This window comes from Aquarana catesbeiana, linkage group LG03, assembly GCF_042186555.1.
Source record: "Aquarana catesbeiana isolate 2022-GZ linkage group LG03, ASM4218655v1, whole genome shotgun sequence".
In the NCBI taxonomy this organism is placed as follows: Eukaryota; Metazoa; Chordata; class Amphibia; order Anura; family Ranidae; genus Aquarana; species Aquarana catesbeiana.
The window spans coordinates 317,028,599-317,050,234 of NC_133326.1; the positions used below are offsets into that span (position 1 = coordinate 317,028,599).

The window sequence follows — 21,636 nt, forward strand, 5'->3', positions numbered from 1 at the left end:
CCTGGCCCCTCAAAAATCTAAACGCCTTAAAATTCTGTGAATTTCTGTGGCCAAGGTTTATTTTCACAGTGTGGTGTAAAGTGTTTAAAAGATGATATGATAAATTGTAGATGTTTCTATGACCATTAAATACTATGTGTAATTAGAGCACTGGCGTACATTCTTTTATGTGTACCTTATTTCTTATAGCCCTTGACTGGACTGATTATTTTTATACAGTATGTAATCCTTACATCCCATTTATATCTAAACTTGTTCTTTTCCATTTTAACTCACTGGAATCTGATGGTCATTGTTGCCTGTGTTGTTGCCTGTAGCTTACAGCCCGTCTGTACTTTCTTTAAAGACCACCTTTCACAGAAACTGCATTTCCCAACTGTGGACTTTCTTTGACCTGTAGTTTCCATCTAAGAAGTAGAGGCTGGCCACTATTCATTTTTGTGATTTAATACATGTTCCTTAGGATTTTTATATCCTTTGAACTGATATTTCTTATCATTTTTGCAACTGATTGTAACATTACGAGTTGCAAGTAACTTCTTCAAAATCCATTTCAACTGTATGTAATGAAGTTTATGTATGTAAACTAAACACTATTGGTGAGTGGTTTTAAAGGCTAAGTTCACCTATTTTTTTTTCTTCTAAATTCCAGCTCCCCTATGTACCAATATAGCATTAATGTATTTATTTTGCAAAAATAAAACAGCTTTCCATTAATCCTACACAGGCTTACTTCACTCTCTTTATAACTGTTCAAAAACACTGCTCCATTACTTCTGCCTTACTTCACAGACAGACTTTAGGTCCTGATACAGGAAGCAGTTGACCAGATCTCATTAGCGCACACCCTGTATCATCTACCATCAGCGGATCAACTCCTTCCTGTGTCGTGACCCAAAGTCTGTCCAGGAAGTTAGGCAGAAGTAATCGAGTTGTGTTTTTAAACAGATATAAAGAAAGTGAGGTAAGCGTGTGTAGAATAAATGGAAAGTTGTTTTATTTTTGCAAAATAAGTACATTAATGCTATATTGGTACATAGGGGAGCTTTAATTTAGAAAAAAGTAAACTTAGCCTTTAAGTGCCTGCACATTAATGTATAACAGCACTTCAGCACTGATGGATGAGTTATTATTTGTGAAAAGAATTTCTGCTTCCAACACTATTGCCTGCAACCTTCTGACTCTGAGTGCATCCTGGTGTGCCCTGAAAATTCTGCCTTATTCAGAGAGATTGCTCATATAGCCCAATGCAGAGCCATGAATTAAATCCCTGTCTTATCACTGAGGGAGGACTGAATGATTAAATTGTACTATACACTCAAAAGTGGCATTAAAGCCAAAACCAAAAATGTACTATATTGCAGCGTAGTCATCATTAGATGTGGTGGCTGCATCAGTTTTCAAGAGAGGAGTGTTTTGGCAGAAAAAAATGCCTGTCACACCTAAACGGAGGTAAACACGTTCTAAAAGTGTGTTAACGCTAGGCGCTCATAGCGCTCAAGTGTTTTTTCATTTCAGGGGTCAGAATAAATTACTATTCTAGGCAATGGAATGAAGAAATAAATGCCCAAGCGCTTGATGCACCTAAGCATGTTTGAAAACATGTGGCTTAGGAGCATTTTCGCAGCTGCTTTTCTTCTTCAAGGAGAAACACGTTTAGAAAAACACCAGTGTGCAAAAAGCCTAACAAATTTAAGCCAGACTCCAGCTCATATCTTATAAGCAGTTACAGCAAACTGTTTTTTTCTTTTTGGGAAAAAGGTTTTTCATGAATAAATAAAATAATTCATAAAGAAGTGTAGCTCCTAAAAATAGATATGTGGACAAAATTAAATAAAAGCAATTGGTTTTTAATCAAGTGAAAAAAAAAAAAAAACGTGAAAAAAAGATAAGTCCATCTAAGAGGAGAAAAACACTCCACAGAAGTGAAAAAACACTTGAAGAATTATATACATAAAGACAATATATGTGATATATCCATACAGAATAAAGTTCTGTAACAAACCTTTCAAAGCAGCTTCTCTGCCAGCTGCGAATTGAAATAACCCTCCACCACACAAAAACGTTCTCTAATTAATGCACCTTACCAGAATGTTTGACCACCTATAATGGATGGCCAAATGGACTTTGTGTATGGTCAAAGTGGTATGAAATCATCAAACCTCCAGACAACAGCTCTCCATATAAACACTCCACAGTAATCCATCCAGGTTAAGAGAAAAGCAAAAAGGCTCCTAATCCTTCGCGTTTAACTTCCGGGTCCTGGCTGGTGTGATCATGTCACTCTTGTTGGCTCAACACAATGCGTTTTGTCACCAAGGATGTTATCAGGGGGAGTGGCTTCTTACACCTGATGGTGGACTGCTTGGGTAGTGGTCTTCATAGGTAGAAGGATAGTAACACATAAGGGACCACCAAACCTGCAGAGAATGGCAGCACCACCTCTAGCCCTTTAAAGTATAGCTCTACATACATTTCATGTAAAAGTTCGTCTTCAGAATCTGTCAGATCACACCAGCAGGGACCCGGGAAGTTAAACGCGCAACACAAGGAAGGAATTAGGATGCCTGTATTTTGATATTATACACTGCTCGTTTGTTATATTTGCCCTGTGAGTATGTTTTAATCTTTATATTAAATTGATTTTAACCAAATACTATACCATGAGAGCCTTTTTGCTTTTCTCTGAACCTGGATAGATTCCTGTGAAATGTTTATATGGAGAGCTGTTGTCTGGAGGCTTAATGATTTCCTACCACTTGGAGTATACCCAAAGCCGGTTTGGCCATCCCTTATAGGTGGTCAAACATTCTGGTAAGGTGCATCAACTAGAGCATGTTTGTGTGGAGGATGGTTATTTCACTTCGCTTGCTGGCAGAGAAGCTGCTTTGGAAGATTTGTTATTAAATGGATGGAATTAAATAGAACTTTGTTCTGTATGAATTTATCTGTACTACTGTATACATACTGTATATGGACTTTATGTGTATATTTCTTCACTGTCAGGGCTGGGCTCAGCCCTTTTTTTCTCTGAGCTGGCTACTCAGCTGTCTGCTAATTGCCAGCTCCTATCTGTCCACAGTGACTCACCTGTTGATGATATCCTGCTCGTCAGTCCTGCCTACTTAAGCTGTCCAGTCCAGATGATCTCTGCCTTCACCCTGGTCACATCTCTAGAGACGTTCTCCTGTGTTCCTGTTAAAGACTTGCTTGGCTAACATTTCTTCTGGCTCCAGATCCTGCTTGCTGTTCTACTACGTTCATCTCAGGCTCCCTGACGTTCTGGCTTGTCTGACTATTCGTTCCGGTTCCTGAACTCTGGCTATGTTTTGACTACTCTGTGTACCTTTTTTTTTATTATTATTAAACAAGTGTGATTTAACTGTACTTCTGTCTGATTCATGGTTTCTGACATCCACATGGTTTTTCACTTCTGTGGAGTGTTTTCCTCCTCTTAGATGGACTTATCTTTTTTTCATTTTCTTTCCACTTGATTTAAAAGCGATTGGTTTTATTTAATTTTGCCCACATATCTATTCTTGAGCACTACACTTCTCTATGAATTGTCTGTATAGAATTTTGTATCAAAATCTTTAATTGTCGGCAGCTATTTTTGCACTTTACTTCTGAGCGCAGAGTTTCTTCTTTTAAGCAATTATGAATAAATAAAAGCTTTTCATTTTAATCACACCTTCCAGTGTTAAGTGGATTGTTTCATCCTTGAAAACTGATACATTCCGCCAGAGGGCATGTGCTTGTGAAACACAACAGACTTGCTGGCTGGATTACCAGATGAAAATAAAAGAAAGGAAGTCTAAAATGGGAAACAAATACAGCTATCACATCTAAAAATTGGTACGCTGCAATATAATAAATGTTTGCTTTTGGGTTTAATACTGCTTTTAATATAAATGCACTTCCACCTACAATACTACATTTTTCCCCCCAGCAGTCTCTGACAAAATGCCAATATGATGAGTTATCATTAGTAAGGAGAATTTCTGCTTCCAACATTAATGCCAGCAGCCTTCTGTCTCTGAGACCATCCTGCCGTGGTTTGAAAATTCTGCTCCTGTTAGAGAGATTGCTCATTCAGCCCAGTGCCGAATCCTGAATAAAATTCCTGTGTTCACTTGAGGAAGGACTGAATGGTTGAACTATGCTTACATCTTTGTTTGGATGTGGGCTAATGTCAAAATAATGAACAACTGATGTGCAGTATGTATGCTTCTGGCCTTCTTCGTATTCTTGCATTACATGAACAATAATTTACAAAAACACATTTTACTAAGTGCACAGTAGGAAAAGGATCAGGACATACAGTACAATGAAGGCAATTTCCAGGAATTTAAACACCCAGTAAACCAGTATTGGCAATGCTAAATTGCCAATTGCAGCCTAAACTTGAAAATTGTCCATGATGTAAGCACTGGGCATACAGATTCCTGTAATATCTTTATGTCATACAGCTGCTTAACTGTGCAGGAAGCATTAGTACCAGCCAAAATATATTTTAGTTGTGGATAAATTGGGGAAGAGAGATGAATTTCTGCCAGGTTTTTTTTTTTCTCTATGATGCCACTGGGCAGGTTTTTCCTCACTTCCTTGCCCCTATCATGCCCATACAAGAAATGGAGCGGCACGGTTTCCACCATGACATAAAGGCACACACAACAATACAGATAATGTCATAGGGTCTGGTCTTTGCCCACTCTAGTAAAAATATTTTTGTTTTTGTATGTGTTCCACTTGGAGAAATTTTACATTACTTCCTGAACTGACAGGAAAAGGAACACAAGCAGCAGTTAAAATCTGACAGAGGCTCTAATCTTTCCCAATGCAATCCAAAACAAAATTGGAGTTGTGTTTTAATCTAATTCAAATGCCCTGTACACACGGCCAGACATTGATCGGACATTCCGACAACAAAATCCATGGATTTTTTCTGACGGATGTTGGCTCAAACTTATCTTACATACACACGGTCACACAAAGTTGTCGGAAAATCCGATCGTTCTGAACGCAGTGACGTAAAACATGTACGTCGGGACTATAAATGTGGGAGTAGCCAATAGCTTTCATCTCTTTATTTATTCTGAGCATGCATGGCACTTTGTGCATCGGATTTGTGTACACATGATTGGAATTTCCGACAACGGATTTTGTTGTCGGAAAATTTTATGGCAAGCTCTCAAACTTTGTGTGTCGGAAATTTCGATGGAAAATGTGTGATGGAGCCTACACACGGTCGGAATTTCCAACAACAAGGTCCTATCACACATTTTCCGTCGGAAAATCCGACCGTGTGTACAGGGCATAAGAAGTTAGCATTTTCTATGATCCAAAAGGGAAGCTTTGACAAACATTATAGGAAATGGGGATGTGGTTACAATCTATTGCAAAGAGAAGTGGAGGTAATACTCATAACAGCCACATTTTATCTTCCAGTTCTGGTTTTTGCAATGCAGATTATAAAATAAAAAAGAACATTTAGAATGGCTGCTATATCAGCAATATCAGCATTTTCCATGCTTTAGTTTGTTATTTTTTGCAAAGGCTTTTGAACAGTTTGCAATACGAACATTTGGTTATAATTACAGGCATTCCTACTATGACTGGTGAAGCACAAGTATAATAAATTGAGAATATTTTTGTTACCTTCATCCAGTTCTTCATGGAAGTCCTCAGAGTCAATTTCTTTGATTTGTAATACAACCTCCACACGCTTTTCTATGGATGTCAACTCAAGCAAATTGGCTTTTTCTCCTTTACTTTCCAAAATTTTCTGGGTTTTGTTATGGTCCAGCTTTTTCTTTGTTTGCCGTTTGAGGTTTTTCCATGCTTTCTTTATTTCCTCGATTGACCTGTTATTGCCCCCTACAGTATTTATGTGCTTTTGTAAATCTGCCCACATTTTGTCCTTATCTGCAGCGTTGGTTTGAGCTCCAAAGAGTTGGGGCCCAAGTTTGGCAATATTTTCCACTAAAGTGTTCAATTCCTCATCTGTAAATTTCGGCTTGTCTGCTCCTCCTGATGAAGATGGAGCAATCGCAGATAAATGGAATTTTACACATGCTTATGGGGCCAAGAAAACATAATTTGCATATGATACACATACTAAATATTAGTAGAACACTAAAATTTCAACATTACATTTTTAGTTTAGTAACTTTAGAAGGAAAAGGGCTAAATTATTATCGTTGTTTTAAAAAATGGTACAGGACCTAAGTGGGCTGCCTATGCAATGTACTTAAAGTTACAAAAATGCGTGCTTTGTAGTGTACCATACTGTGGTTTGAATAGGCCCTACGTTGCAGAGAAATTTCAGTACTGTCTGCTTGCTATAGTTGATACCTTGCAAAGATTGTGCATCTCTGCTAGAAGGGGACAGTACCTACACAGAGGTGTTAGGATACAATTATAGCAAAACATCTTTAAGAAAATGCCTTTGGAGAACTTAGAGCTTACCAAAAGCTTGCCACTTGCTGGCAATAGTGCTAAACATAAAACATTACCCTGCAACATTACACAGTTACCTCATTAAAATGAAGAACAATATGTGTAATATGCATTATATACTATATAATAGTAATATTATTATATTTTATAAAAGTAAATAATATGAGTATAATACTCATAGGCATAAGTAAGTGTTGTGTTGAGTGAAGAGACAATAACCCAGGAAACCTAATCTTATAGGATTATTTCCCCAAAACGTCAATCCCATAGGTATTCTATTTTCAGTCTTCTATGTTCATAGTATTTCTATATACTTTATAGTCATACTGCTATTCATTGAGGTATTCTTTGTTTGAATAATGATATGTTTTATAAGATAATAAAATGATTAGCTCTGTGCATCCTCTTCAGCAATAAAGTGAAGCTACTGTAAATGGATTGCTTCACAATTAAGCTGTAGATCATTGACCTGCAGTACAAACTACATGGTCTGGCCACTGATCATATACTGATATATACTAAGCACATATACACAACACCTTTACTATACTCAGTTTTTTTAATAATGCAGTTATCACTATTTTGAACTATTAAAGCCCAACCAAAACCAGTATTCAGTTAGATAGACATTGTACTAATGGCCTTCACTTTCAGAGTTTTATCTATTCCTTCCTGTTAGTGGAAGCTTTGCACTGTGGGTCCAAAATAATTGTGCAGTTCAAAATGCACCAGAACTTGATCTAATGCACTCTGTAATTTTACAGAATTGACCAGAAACACCCTTCTCCTCACAACTTAAAATCTGTGAAAGGGTGCGTGTGAGGAGGGGCGTGGCCTTCACTTATCTCTGTCAGTATAAAGCACTGGAGTTGAATGACAGAAAGCACATTTCCAAAAAGGGACAAAGCTATTTGAATGTCTTTACAAAGTCAGTTAAGTGTCATAATGCAATGGTACAGGACTTTATCTAAAAAGAAAACCTGAGACTTCAGTTGGACTTTCTGGTGGTTTATCAGTGGTTATATGACTGACTACATTGAAAAAACTTGTTGCTATTTATTTTTCTTAAACAGCCAATTTTCTGAAACTCAAAAGATATCTATATTCTCTGCAGAATTCCTTAAACATAAGCTATTGACCAGTATGAAAATCTTCATTCAGGAAAGTGTAAAGGCATTATAAAGATTGGGAGGACTGAATTAAGTTATAAGGCTTTCACTATGGAGGGGAAAAGAAGTTGGGCAGAGAAAAACTACTATTGCATGATAAGGATAGGGCTGGAATTGTGGATAAAAAAATGGGGAGGACCACTAGGACAGATGTTACACCCTCTCTGTATTTCACTATACCTTGCTTTATATCAATATAACCTAAATAAGGTTGTACATTTTAAATGAAGTTTTACCTCCTGTAACATCTTGGATATCTTCTTCATCTCCAGGTGTTCCCTCCAACTCCTGAAGTTCCAACATGGCTTCCACACGTTTCTCCAAAGGAGTCAGATTCAATCCAGATTCAGGCACATTTCCATTCTCCACAATAACACCTTTTTTATTTTGTTGCAATTTATCCTTGGTTTTCTTTTTGAGAGCATTCCATTGTTTTTTTAAGTCTGCAATAGACCTGTTCTTGCCCCCTGTGGCATTAACCTTGGCTTGGATGTCTGCCCATATCTTACTCTTCTCAGCTTTGGTAGTTTTAGCAGACAAAGCACCGCAGATGTGTGGGCCATTCTTAGACACACAATCAACTAACATGTCATTCTCCGCATCTGTAAATTCGGGTTTTTCGTGCTTCTCATTTCCTCCTGGTGAAGATGCACCAACCTCAGAAATACTGTTTTGACAAATCAGGGCTGGGGATGCATTTGTATCTGACCTGTGCATTAGTTTTTATTTGGTATGTACACACAAAACAATGTTAATCTACCCTACCATTAATCCAGGCATTCACACCAGTGCAGATATATTGATGCTGAAGTTCCACGTGCTTAGTTTAGTAAAGTATAAAACATGAAGGCCTCTTGCTGCACTTCAAAGTAATGTGTGAGGAAAGAAGTCTACAGTATATATCATTTTAATAGACTAAAATTAAATCTGTATGTGGTAGAAGCCATATGGCAATACTAACTGAATAGTGCAGAGCTAGATTTTAGCATGTTCCCAGCGGTATATTGTTGTCAGAGTTTCCTCCCAACTTTTTTGCTATTTTTGTATAATAGTCATTTACCTTTACTGTCTTTCCTAGTGGAAATAAAGTTTATGTCAATAGTCACAACTAATAAATGCAATTAAGGTGTTGTATACTATGTGTGGTCAATGCATACATTTATATGTGGGTTAAAACAAAACTGTTTCTACACAGGCTTTTGTTAAAATCAGTAGTAATGTGTAAAAAAATACATATAGTAAGATTTCTTGTCCTTCTAATATATGCATAGAGATCCATAGAAATGTATGGGTCAACATAATAACTTATCAAGTTATCAAGTACAAATATGTAAATTGACCCTGTAGTGTGTCCAAAGCTGCTATAGCAAGCTCCTTCCCTGGATTGTGGTCACCAAAGATCACTGTCCTGCTCTTCACAAAGCCCTTGGAGCCTAAAGAAATACACGATTATTTAGTGTGTGGGGAGAGAAGGTGTGTCACCCCCACCATTTCACTCATGTAATAGTCTATGGAAGCCTAGCGCCAACTCCAACATATAGAAGGTGGGTACATATCACATCTATGCAAATATTGATTCTGAGAAACCCATTATTTGCATGGGCACTTTTGCAGGCTTTAGCTCTGCTATGTGGCATCTTATGGTGCATAATATCTTTGGAGGGAAAGAGGGTCTTTGATTTAGCAGCTTTAAGGAGATTACAAAGTCCCTTTAATAGTCCATGGATTGGACCCACAGCCTGGCATCCTTGGGAAAGTGTGTCTGACATCTGTGAATAGACATGATCTCTTAAATGCTTATCACCAATACAATCTACTTAATTTTATGAATAAAATGTACAGTCTAAATATATTCTATGTGTAGCTGTAAGTTGGTTTTGTTGTCAATACAATATTATAAGATCATATATGTGGTTTTGAATGATTTATAAATCAAAGTTCTTTTCATTCCCAGTCCAGATCCAAATCATAATTTTCTTCATGCACAGCAGCAATGTACAAAGACCCAGCAATACATATCATTATGTTACTGCATTGACAAGGCTGCAACATTCTTGTTTGGATCTAACAGGCAGCAGCGATGCTCATAGATGTTAGTCTGGATGGGTACCGGTTGTTTATATTCACAACTCATTCTTAAACACTAGAAAAAGAAACAGTTGAAACCCAGTACTGTTTATTGTTAAATGATATACTGTTAAGCAAAAGAGGATTAGAGAAAAAGAAGAGACAGGGGACATTCTTTCTGAATGTTTACCTCCTTCAAAGCAGTATTCAAGAACATAACCATCTAACCCTGCAGCGCCAATGTGGTCAGGGGGTCTCCATTTCATTGTCACCGTGGTATCAGTTACTCCATCTACGGTCAGCATGGTTGGCGCACTTGTGACAGCTAGAGGAAAGGGAAGCAAATTAATCAACAATCTGATTAAATAAAAGGAAGCAGCATTAGAAGCTAGTTGAACATTAGGTGAACATCCATTAATTAAATGATCTTCTGGCCAGCTGATTGTTTTTCACCTATATGTACAGTATCTCAAAAAAGTGAGTACACCCCTCACATTTTTGTAAATATGTTATTATATCTTTTCATGTGACAACACTGAAGAAATGACACTTTGCTACAATGTAAAGTAGTGAGTGTACAGCTTGTATAAGGCCTCATGTACACTGCTGCTGGTAAAGGGACGTTTAAGAGCAGTTGGGCATTATTTTCAGCTGCCCCTGAACTCTCCTCTATGTTATCTTATCAGTACATGTACACAGTCATTTCTAGGCAGTTGAGTATAAAAGAATTTGTTGGAACGCAGAAAAAAGGGTTCAGGATGGATGTTCAGAGCCATTTGAAATGCCAAATGCCTGTAACAGCCTGTAAACGCTGCTAAACGCGGTAACTTTTTAAAAAACGCTTCTAGATGCAAACGCGGCTAAACGCGATTTTTAGACGTCGGTTTCTAGCTGTCAAGTTAAAGCATCCAGGAGAGGTTAAACAACATCCCATGTACATGAAGACTAACATTGTAAATTATAAAGATCCAACCGAGAAGACTCACAGGTTGCCAACATCCCAAATTAGACAATAATATATATGGAGTACCCAACAGGGAAATACTACGGGACTTTAGGGGCAACTGATATCATATATGGCTGCAAATCCTTCAATATTAAGACTGACGCATTTCTGGACCTATATACGCTATATTGATATTCTATAATGAGACAAAGTCACACATTAAAATCAGCACCGGGGTCAGAGAAATGAGCATCACTGAAGTCAAGTGAAAACAAAGCTACCAGTCAAGCATAAAATATGCAAAGAGGGACTACCACCTAGTATATAGCCGAAGATGGAAGCAGGCTGAACTACTGCAGAGCAGTCTGTGTGAGTAAGAAACCTACCAAGGTATTCATACTCATGAACGAAAATGGTGAGCATCAGATGGACATGGACAAGTACACCGCTGTTATACCCACATGCAGGCCCAAGTAGTGTTACTGTGCATTAATGGTCTTGAATAATGCCCGAAGAGTAAACAAAACCCTGAAAAAAGAGCTCATTTTTCCTATAAGTACAAAACGTAGAAATATAAAGCTTTCCTAAGGACATAATTCGTCTTATCGCAAAGATGGCATTCAATGTTAGATTATTCAAAATAAAGGCCAATGTCACACTATACATTGATTCACGATTATAGCTGATAGATTTAGGGGGTATATAATGTTAAAATGTAATACATGGGGTCTAGATTGCCCTCTGGGTCTACAGCGAAAGCAGTGCAAAGAAGCCGGTTCACTTAGGGTAGGATCATGCATACAAAGCCTGAAAGAGATATCTATAGAGTGTGACAGAGCTAACCTGATATGGGCCAAAGTGGAGTGAGCAGGGCGGCCCAGAACCAGTCACCGTCTATCGTGCAGCGTAGGTGGAGGCAAGTGACAGACTGAAGCATGCCTCCCTAAATGGCCCCAGAAGGGACGCCTGCACATGCGCACTAGATGGCACATGTCAGTGCAGTGTCATGGACGGATATATACCAGTGGCCAATAGGGGGTACAGAGGAGGAGGACGTGGGTGGAGGTTCACAGCTGCTGCAAGATGCATAGAGGACCAAGGGGAACGAGAACGTGTCTTTCCTACAGTCAAGCATGGTGGTAGGAGTGTCATGGTCTGGGGCTTCATGAGTGCTGCTGGCACTTGGGAGCTACAGTTCATTGAGGGAACCATGAATGCCAACATGTACTGTGACATACTTAACCACTTGAGCCCCGGACCATTATGCTGCCTAAGAACCAGAGGTCTTTTTCCAATTTGGCACTGCGTCGCTTTAACTGCTAATTGCGCGGTCATGCAATGCTGTACCCAAACGAAATTTGCGTCCTTTTCTTCCCACAAATAGAGCTTTCTTTTGATGGTATTTGATCACCTCTGCAGTTTTTATTTTTTGCGCTATAAATGGAAAAAGACCGAAAATTTTGAAAAAAAATGATATTTTCTACTTTTTGTTATAAAAAAAATCCAATAAACTAAATTTTAGTCATACATTTAGGCCAAAATGTATTCGGCCACATGTCTTTGGTAAAAAAAATGTCAATAAGCATATATTTATTGGTTTGCGCAAAAGTTATAGCGTCTACAAACTAGGGTACATTTTCTGTAATTTACACAGCTTTTAGTTTATGACTGCCTATGTCATTTCTTGAGGTGCTAAAATGGCAGGGCAGTACAAAACCCCCCCAAATGACCCCATTTTGGAAAGTAGACACCCCAAGGAAATTGCTGAGAGGCATGTTGTTGAACCCATTGAATATTTATTTTTTTTTGTCCCAAGTGATTGAATAATGACAAAAAAAAAAAAAATATTTACAAAAAGTTGTCACTAAATGATATATTGCTCACACAGGCCATGGGCCTATGTGGAATTGCACCCCAAAATACATTCAGCTGCTTCTCCTGAGTATGGGGATACCACATGTGTGGGACTTTTTGGGAGCTTAGCCGCGTACGCGGCCCCGAAAACCAAGCACCGCCTTCAGGATTTCTAAGGGTGTAAATTTTTGATTTCACTCTTCACTGCCTATCACAGTTTCGGAGGCCATGGAATGCCCAGGTGGCACAAAACCCCCCCAAATGACCCCATTTTGGAAAGTAGACACCCCAAGCTATTTGCTGAGAGGCATATTGAGTCCATGGAATATTTTATATTTTGACACAAGTTGCGGGAAAGTGACACTTTTTTTTTTTGCACAAAGTTGTCACTAAATGATATATTGCTCACACAGGCCATGGGCATATGTGGAATTGCACCCCAAAATACATTTAGCTGCTTCTCCTGAGTATGGGGATACCACATGTGTGGGACTTTTTGGGAGCCTAGCCACGTACGGGGCCCCGAAAACCAAGCACCGCCTTCAGGATTTCTAAGGGTGAAAATTTTTGATTTCACTCTTCACTGCCTATCACAGTTTCGGAGGCCATGGAATGCCCAGGTGGCACAAAACCCCCCCCAAATGACCCCATTTTGGAAAGTAGACACCCCAAGCTATTTGCTGAGAGGCATGGTGAGTATTTTGCAGCTCTCATTTGTTTTTGAAAATGAAGAAAGACAAGAAAAAACTTTTTTTTTTTTTTCTTTTTTCAATTTTCAAAACTTTGTGACAAAAAGTGAGGTCTGCAAAATACTCACTATACCTCTCAGCAAATAGCTTGGGGTGTCTACTTTCCAAAATGGGGTCATTTGGGGGGGTTTTGTGCCACCTGGGCTTTCCATGGCCTCCGAAACTGTGATAGGCAGTGAAGAGTGAAATCAAAAATTCACGCCCTTAGAAAGCCTGAAGGCTGTGCTTGGTTTTCGGGGTCCCGTACGCGGCTAGGCTCCCAAAAAGTCTCACACATGTGGTATCCCCATACTCAGGAGAAGCAGCAGAATGTATTTTGGGGTGTAATTTCACAGATTCCCATGGCATGTTTGAGCAATATATCATTTAGTGACAACTTTGTGCAAAAAAAAAAAAAAAAAATTTGTCTCTTTCCCGCAACTTGTGTCACAATATAAAATATTCCATGGACTCGACATGCCTCTCAGCAAATAGCTTGGGGTGTCTACTTTCCAAAATGGGGTCATTTGGGGGGGTTTTGAACTGTCCTGGCATTTTATGCACAACATTTAGAAGCTTATGTCACACATCACCCACTCTTCTAACCACTTGAAGACAAAGCCCTTTCTGACACTCATTGTTTACATGAAAAAGTTATTTTTTTTTTGCAAAAAAATTACTTTGAACCCCCAAACATTATATATTTTTTTAAAGCAAATGCCCTACAGATTAAAATGGTGGGTGTTTCATTTTTTTTTTTTTCACACAGTATTTGCGCAGCGATTTTTCAAACGCATTTTTTGGGGAAAAAACACACTTTTTAAAATTTTAATGCACTAAAACACACTATATTGCCCAAATGTTTGATGAAATAAAAAAGATGATCTTAGGCCGAGTACATGGATACCAAACATGACATGCTTTAAAATTGCGCACAAATGTGCAGTGGCAACAAAATAAATACATTTTTAAAAGCCTTTAAAAGCCTTTACAGGTTACCACTTTAGATTTACAGAGGAGGTCTACTGCAAAAATTACTGCCCTCGATCTGACCTTCACGGCGATACCTCACATGCATGGTGCAATTGCTGTTTACGTTTGACGACAGACCGCCGCTTGCGTTCGCCTTAGCGCGAGAGCAGGGGGCGACAGGGGTGCTTTTTTTTTTTTTTTTTTTTCTTTATTATTTTTTTTGCTTTTTTATCTTATTTTTAAACTGTTCCTTTCATTTTTTTTTTTTTTTAATCATTTTTATTGTTATCTCGGGGAATGTAAATATCCCCTATGATAGCAATAGGTAGTGACAGGTACTCTTTTTTGAAAAAATTGGGGTCTATTAGACCCTAGATCTCTCCTCTGCCCTCAAAGCATCTGATGACACCAAGATCGGTGTGATAAAATGCTTCCCCAATTTCCCAATGGCGCTATTTACATCCGGCGAAATCTAAGTCATAAAATGCTCGTAGCTTCCGGTTTCTTAGGCCATAAAGATGTTTGGAGCCACTCTGGTCTCTGATCAGCTCTATGGTCAGCTGGCTGAATCACCGGCTGCATTCTCAGGTTCCCTGTTGAGACAGGAGAGCCAGAGAAAAACACGGAAGACGGTGGGGGGGGGCTTTCCCTCCCACGGCTTGTAAAAGCAGTCTAGAGGCTAATTAGCCACTAGGATTGCTTTTACATGAAAGCCGACCGCTGGCTGAAAAGAATGATACCAAGATGATACCTAAACCTGCAGGCATCATTCTGGTATAACCATTCAAAGTCGTGAATGGCGTACCTGAAGACAAAAAAATGGTTAACAATAAAGCACAGTAAACGGTAAAGTATAAAAAATTGCATACCTGAAAAGCAAACATGATAAAACATAATAACAATAAAACATTGCAGAATAGAATACAGTAAAAAAGAGCAGAACTAGAGAGAGAGAATAGAGAGAGAGAGAACAATAAAACGACAACTATTTTTTTTTATTTTATATATTTTTTTTTTTACCCTTTTTTTGTAACTAACTTTTATAACTGTAACCGGTTCCAGGTTCGGGTCTCTCAAAATGCGATGGCATCTTGGGAGACCCTGTGAAAGTGTGCCTAGTCTGTGCAATGCTGTACCCTACGCTAATACTCAACTAGTGAATGGTAGCATTCAAAACATTCACCAATGCAAAGACCAGGATTGTCAGGACAGGAGGGACAATAATAGCGGGTGTCACGCCTATATTCGCGCTTGCTGCAGACACGACATCTTTTTTGGGGGTTCGTTGGGTAGGGGTACTCGGGAGGACATAAAGAAAATGCCTCTCATGCAGCCGACTGCATTTGGTTGGGGATGTGAATGGGGGAAGTACGGGCGCTGCAGAAGCGGTGGGTTCCCAATTAGGATTGGCGAATGCAGCAGGAAGGGCACTATGGGCACGACGGGCCTGTGTTTGTCTTTTTGGTGGCAGCGGGACACTACTTGTGCTTGCCACCTCACCAGCTTGAACTGCACTTATGGGACTCGCCACGTCACCAAGTGTTACTGCAGTGCTGGTTTGACTACGACCGGGGTGTACTAGGCCGCTGGCGCTTGCCAGTTCAATAAAAAGCTACCAAAAAAACTGTTAGCGATCGCAGGGATCAGGCCTGACTCTGCGAATGCTGCAGTTATGCGTTAAGTGTTTTGTAAGTGACAGTGATCGATCGATACTGCACTTGGGTGGGCTGGGCCGGGCGGAGGGGCAAAATGCAGGTGCTAGCAGGTATCTGGGCTGATCCCGCTAACACTGCGTTTTTGGGAACCCTAAACTGCTGGGGACGCCAGTATAGATCTGATCGGATCAGATATTGATCCGTTCAGATACTATACCACTAAGGGAGGTGTACGGTGCGTGCGTGGGTGTTAGCGGTACTGGCACTAATCTGACGCTGCTTGGGGCTGGTGTTTGCCAGTTCACCAAAATACTACCAAAAAAACTGTTAGCGATTGCAGGGATCAGGCCTGACTCTGCGAACGCTGCAGTTATGCATTTAGTGTTTTGTAAGTGTCAGTGATCGATCGATACTGCACTTGGGTGGGCTGGGCCAGGCGGAGGGGCAAAACGCAGGTGCTAGCAGGTATCTGGGCTGATCCCGCTAACACTGCGTTTTTGGGAACCCTAAACTGCTGGGGACGCCAGTATAGATCTGATCGGATCAGATATTGATCCGATCAGATACTATACCACTAAGGGAGCTGTACGGTGCGTGCGTGGGTGTTAGCGCTACTGGCGCTAACCTGACGCTGCCTGGGGCTGGTGCTTGCCAGTTCACCAAAATGCTACCAAAAAAACTGTTAGCGATCGCAGGGATCAGGCCTGACTCTGCGAACGCTGCAGTTATGCGTTTAGTGTTTTGTAAGTGACAGTGATCGATCGATACTGCACTTGGGTGGGCTGGGCGGAGGGGCAAAACGCAGGTGCTAGCAGGTATCTGGGCTGATCCCGCTAACACTGCGTTTTTGGGAACCCTAAACTGCTGGGGACGCTAGTATAGATCTGATCGGATCAGATATTGATCCGTACAGATACTATACCACTAAGGGAGGTGTATGCTGCGTGCGTGGGTGTTAGCGGTACTGGCGCTAATCTGACGCTGCCTGGGGCAACGCATATCACCGCCGGGCGATCAGGGGGCTAAACCTTTATTCGGTAATAAACGGCGGGTGCCCTGACACTATAAAAAATAAACAAACTAACCAGCGTCACCCGTAACAGTTATACGGTGATCAGTGGTGAAAGGGTTAACTAGGGGGCAATCAAGGGGTTAAAACATTTATTCGGTAGTATATGGGGGTCCCTGTCGCTATAAAACGCTGACGGCGAACCTAAATATTTACCTCCCTAACTAGCGTCACCAGCGACACTAATACAGCGATCAGAAAAATGATCGCTTAGTGACACTGGTGACAGGGGGTGATCAAGGGGTTAAAACTTTATTAGGGGGGGTTAGGGGGGTATCCTAGACCTACAGGGGGGTAATACTAACTGTCCCAACACTGTAACTGTCACAAACTTACACCAATGCAGTAATCAGAAAAAAAAAAAAAAAAAAACAAAAAAACTGCTGGTGTCAGTTTGTGACAGGGGGGGGTGATTGGGGGGGATCGGGGGGCGATCGGGGGGGGGGGATCGGGGTGTTTAGTGTGCCTGGCATGTTCTACTGTGTTGTGTAGTGTTGGTGCACTCACATACCTGTCTTCTCTCCTCGGGCCGGAACGGAAATTACCGAGCCGAGGAGAGATGACATCATTTCCTTTGCTGCTGTTTAGCATACAGCAGCAAAGGAATGATGTGATTGGCCGGCGGCGATCACGAGGGGGGGGCCACGAACGGATGGCCTCCCCCTCACCTCTGATCGCCGCTGGACAAAAGACGACCGCCTCGGGCACCGGGGGGGGTCCGATCGGACCCCCCACCCGCGGAAGGCAAATCACGTATATGTACGTGATTTTGCCTGTCCGTGCCACCTTGCCGACGTAAATCGGCGTGAGGCGGTCGTCAAGTGGTTAAGCAGAGCATGATCCCCTCCCTTTGGGCCGCAGGGCAGTATTCCAACATGATAACGACCCTAAACACACCTACAAGATGACCACTGCTTTGCTAAAGAAGCTGAGGGTAAAGGTGATGGACTGGCCAAGCATGTCTCCAGATCTAAACCCTATTGAGCATCTGTGGGACATCCTCAAATGAAAGGTGGAGGAGCGCAAGGTCTCTAACATGCACCAGCTCTGTGATGTCATCATGGAGGAGTGGAAGAAGACTCCAGTGGCAACCTGTGAAGCTCTGGTGATCTCCATGCCCAAGAGGGTTAAGGCAGTGCTGGAAAATAATGGTGGCCACACAAAATATTGACACTTTGGGCCCAATTTGGACATTTTCACTTAGGGGTGTACTCACTTTTGTTGCCAGCGGTTTAGACATTAATGGCTGTGTGTTGAGTTATTTTGAGGGGACAGCAATTTTACACTGCTATACAAGATGTACACTCACTACTTTACATTGTAGCAAAGTGTCATTTCTTCAGTGTTGTCACATGAAAAGATAGAATAAAGTATTTACAAAAATGTGAGGGGTGTACTTACTTTTGTGAGATACTGTATATGGCTGACATGACTTTTACTGATCTTATTTCAGGGAACAATAGGCCAACAACTGAATATTTTTAACCAGCCTGATTCCACCAACAAAGTTCTTTTGACAGTGTTTGTGCAAGGGCAACCTAATCATGGCCTGGTCTACTGCAATGTTCACTTACTCTGACGCATCCTAGAATTATATTCGCCTTTCTCATTACCTGGTCCAACCTTTTGCTCATTTTGCAATTATCTGAAATAGGTACTCCCAAATCGTTTTCCTTTTGTAGTGCTGGCCAACACTATACCTTCAATATTGTACTCTACAAAGGTATTCCTTTTCCTTGGTGCATTATTTTACATTTAGAAACAGCATTTTCCACTTCCTTGACCAATTTTTCAGCAATGCCAAATCACGTTCCATGTTACGGACACCTCCAGGGATATCAGCCCTATTGCACACCTTTGTGTTATCAGTAAAAATGCAAACCTTACCCACCAACCCTTTAGTTATATCACTTACATATACGTTGTACATTAAATAGAACTGGACCAAAGCACCACAGTAAAATCATCAGTTGTGCAAAAATATTCCTAAAATGCTTCATTTATGCCATAAACATAATTACACTTCTAAAATTTACAAATCCACTGTCAAGAAACTATGCCTACCGACTTGCAGTCTAACATTTACTTACCTAACGGGACAAAAGGTTTGGAGGGCAGGCTTGGTTTAGAAATCCCTATTGAGTTGACAGCAAAAACCCGGACCTCATAAGCCACGCCTTCAATCATTTTTTTGGGTTCAAAAGTGGTATCCTTACATAAGTCAAAGTTTAATCTCATCCACCTGGAGCTCTGCTTCTTTTTTCTTTCAATAAAGTAGCCTGTATATTTGAGCATAAACAAAAATATGTATTCTTATATATTATTGTGACTACAATACAAACAGCAAATAGTTAAATTCACAAATACTAGGTTGTAATTACCACCTTATGGTGAAAGTTTTAGGACTGGTTTCAGGAAATAGTCTATTAACTACTTGCCAACTGGGCCAATTTTGACACTTCTCTCCTACATATAAAAATCTTTTTTTTTTGCTAGAAAATTACTTATATAATATATATACAGTGGGGATGGAAAGTATTCAGACCCCCTTACATTTTTCACTCTTTGTTATATTGCAGCCATTTGCTAAAATCATTTAAGTTCATTTTTGTTCCTCATTAATGTACACACAGCACCCCATATTGACAGAAAAACACAGAATTGTTGACATTTTTGCAGATTTATTAAAAAAGAAAAACTGAAATATCACATGGTCCTAAGTATTCAGACCCTTTGCTCAGTATTTAGTAGAAGCACCCTTTTGATCTAATACAGCCATGAGACTTTTTGGGAAAGATGCAACAAGTTTTTCACACCTGGATTTGGGGATCCTCTGCCATTCCTCCTTGCAGATCCTCTCCAGTTCTGTCAGATTGGATGGTAAACGTTGGTGGACAGCCATTTTTAGGTCTCTCCAGAGATGCTCAATTGGGTTTAAGTCAGGGCTCTGGCTGGGCCATTCAAGAACAGTCACGGAGTTGTTGTGAAGCCACTCCTTCGTTATTTTAGCTGTGTGCTTAGGGTCATTGTCTTGTTGGAAGGTAAACCTTCGGCCCAGTCTGAGGTTGAGCACTCTGGAGAAGGTTTTCGTCCAGGATATCCCTGTACTTGGCCGCATTTATCTTCCCCTCGACTGCAACCAGTCATCCTGTCCCTGCAGCCGAAAAAAACACCCCCAAAGTTTGATGCTGCCACCACCATGCTTCACTGTTGGGACTGTATTGGACAGGTGATGAGCAGTGCCTGTTTTTTTCCACACATACCGCTTAGAATTAAGGCCAAAAAGTTCTATCTTGGTCTCATCAGACCAAAGAATCTTATTTCTCACCATCTTGGAGTCTTCAGGTGTTTTTTTAGCAAACTCCATGCGGGCTTTCATGTGTCTTGCACCGAGGAGAGGCTTCCGTCGGGCCACTCTGCCATAAAGCCCCGACTGGTGGAGGGCTGCAGTGATGGTTGACTTTCTACAACTTTCTCCCATCTCCCGACTGCATCTCTGGAGCTCAGCCACAGTGATCTTTAGGTTCTTCTTTACCTCTCTCACCAAGGCTCTTCTCCCCCGATAGCTCAGTTTGGCCGGACGGCCAGCTCTAGGAAGGGTTCTGGTCCTCCCAAACGTCTTCCATTTAAGAATTATGGAGGCCACTGTGCTCTTAGGAACCTTAAGTGCAGCAGAAATGTTTTTGTAACCTTGGCCAGATCTGTGCCTTGCCACAATTCTGTCTCTGAGCTCTTCAGGCAGTTCCTTTGACCTCATGATTCTCATTTGCTCTGACATGCACTGTGAGCTGTAAGGTCTTATATAGACAGGTGTGTGACTTTCCTAATCAAGTCCAATCAGTGTAATGAAACACAGCTGGACTCAAATAAAGATGTAGAACCATCTCAAAGATGATCAGAAGAAATGGACAGCACCTGAGTTAAATATATGAGTGTCACAGCAAAGGGTCTGAATACTTAGGACCATGTGATATTTCATTTTTTCTTTTTTAATAAATCTGCAAAAATGTCAACAATTCTACAATTCTGTGTTTTTCTGTCAATATGGGGTGCTGTGTGTACATTAATGAGGAAAAAAATTAACTTAAATGATTTTAGCAAATGGCTGCAATGTAACAAAGAGTGAAACATTTAAGGGGGTCTGAATACTTTCTGTCCCCACTGTATATATATATATATATATATATATATATATATATATATATATATATATATATATATATATATAGCAGAGGCCCTATAGATGATGGTTGGTGTAATTTTTTTGTCACACAGTATTGTTTTTTAAACACAATTTGTTTGGAAAAAATACACTTTTATTGCACACAGACACAATATAATACCCCGCACATTTATAACTTGAAATATAGCTTTCCAAAACATTTTGGACATCTCCACATCATATAAATACAAGTTTACTTTTCCCTATCAAGTCTTGTACAACTAGGACATGAAACTTATGCCCTTATCAAATTTTGTAACAAAGACAAGGAGCTCAGAGAAATAACCTCCAAAGCATCCATCCATTATTCTACAGAAAAAGTGCCTAAGTCCCGTTGAGATCCCACCTCCCGTGTAATGGCCGAATGAGGCTGGTAAACTGAACATAGATCTGGCCTCAATCATCTGTACTATCATTAAGATCAGTGGAGAGCGAGAGTAGACAAGTGGAGTAGTGCATGCATATTTTGGGATGCAATGTGTGCTGCAACTGTAG

The 21,636-nt window shown here is 40.3% G+C and overlaps 1 protein-coding gene across 40 annotated transcripts in view; it reads right to left on the reverse strand.

Moving 5' to 3' along the window:
• The window catches only part of MYBPC1 (myosin binding protein C1), a 173,210-nt gene that overhangs the window by 35,888 nt on the left and 115,686 nt on the right, over positions 1-21,636 (reverse strand). For 38 of the 40 annotated variants that reach the window (XM_073620372.1, XM_073620371.1, XM_073620370.1 and 35 more), the window contains 4 exons: positions 19,010-19,198; positions 9,886-10,020; positions 7,865-8,266; positions 5,659-6,030 (listed from right to left, as the gene is read on the reverse strand). In XM_073620372.1, the coding sequence (XP_073476473.1) occupies positions 5,659-6,030; positions 7,865-8,266; positions 9,886-10,020; positions 19,010-19,198 (1,098 nt within the window). The remainder of the gene's footprint in view (positions 1-5,658; positions 6,031-7,864; positions 8,267-9,885; positions 10,021-19,009; positions 19,199-21,636) is intronic. The other 2 variants (XM_073620367.1, XM_073620373.1) reach the window with 2 other exon arrangements.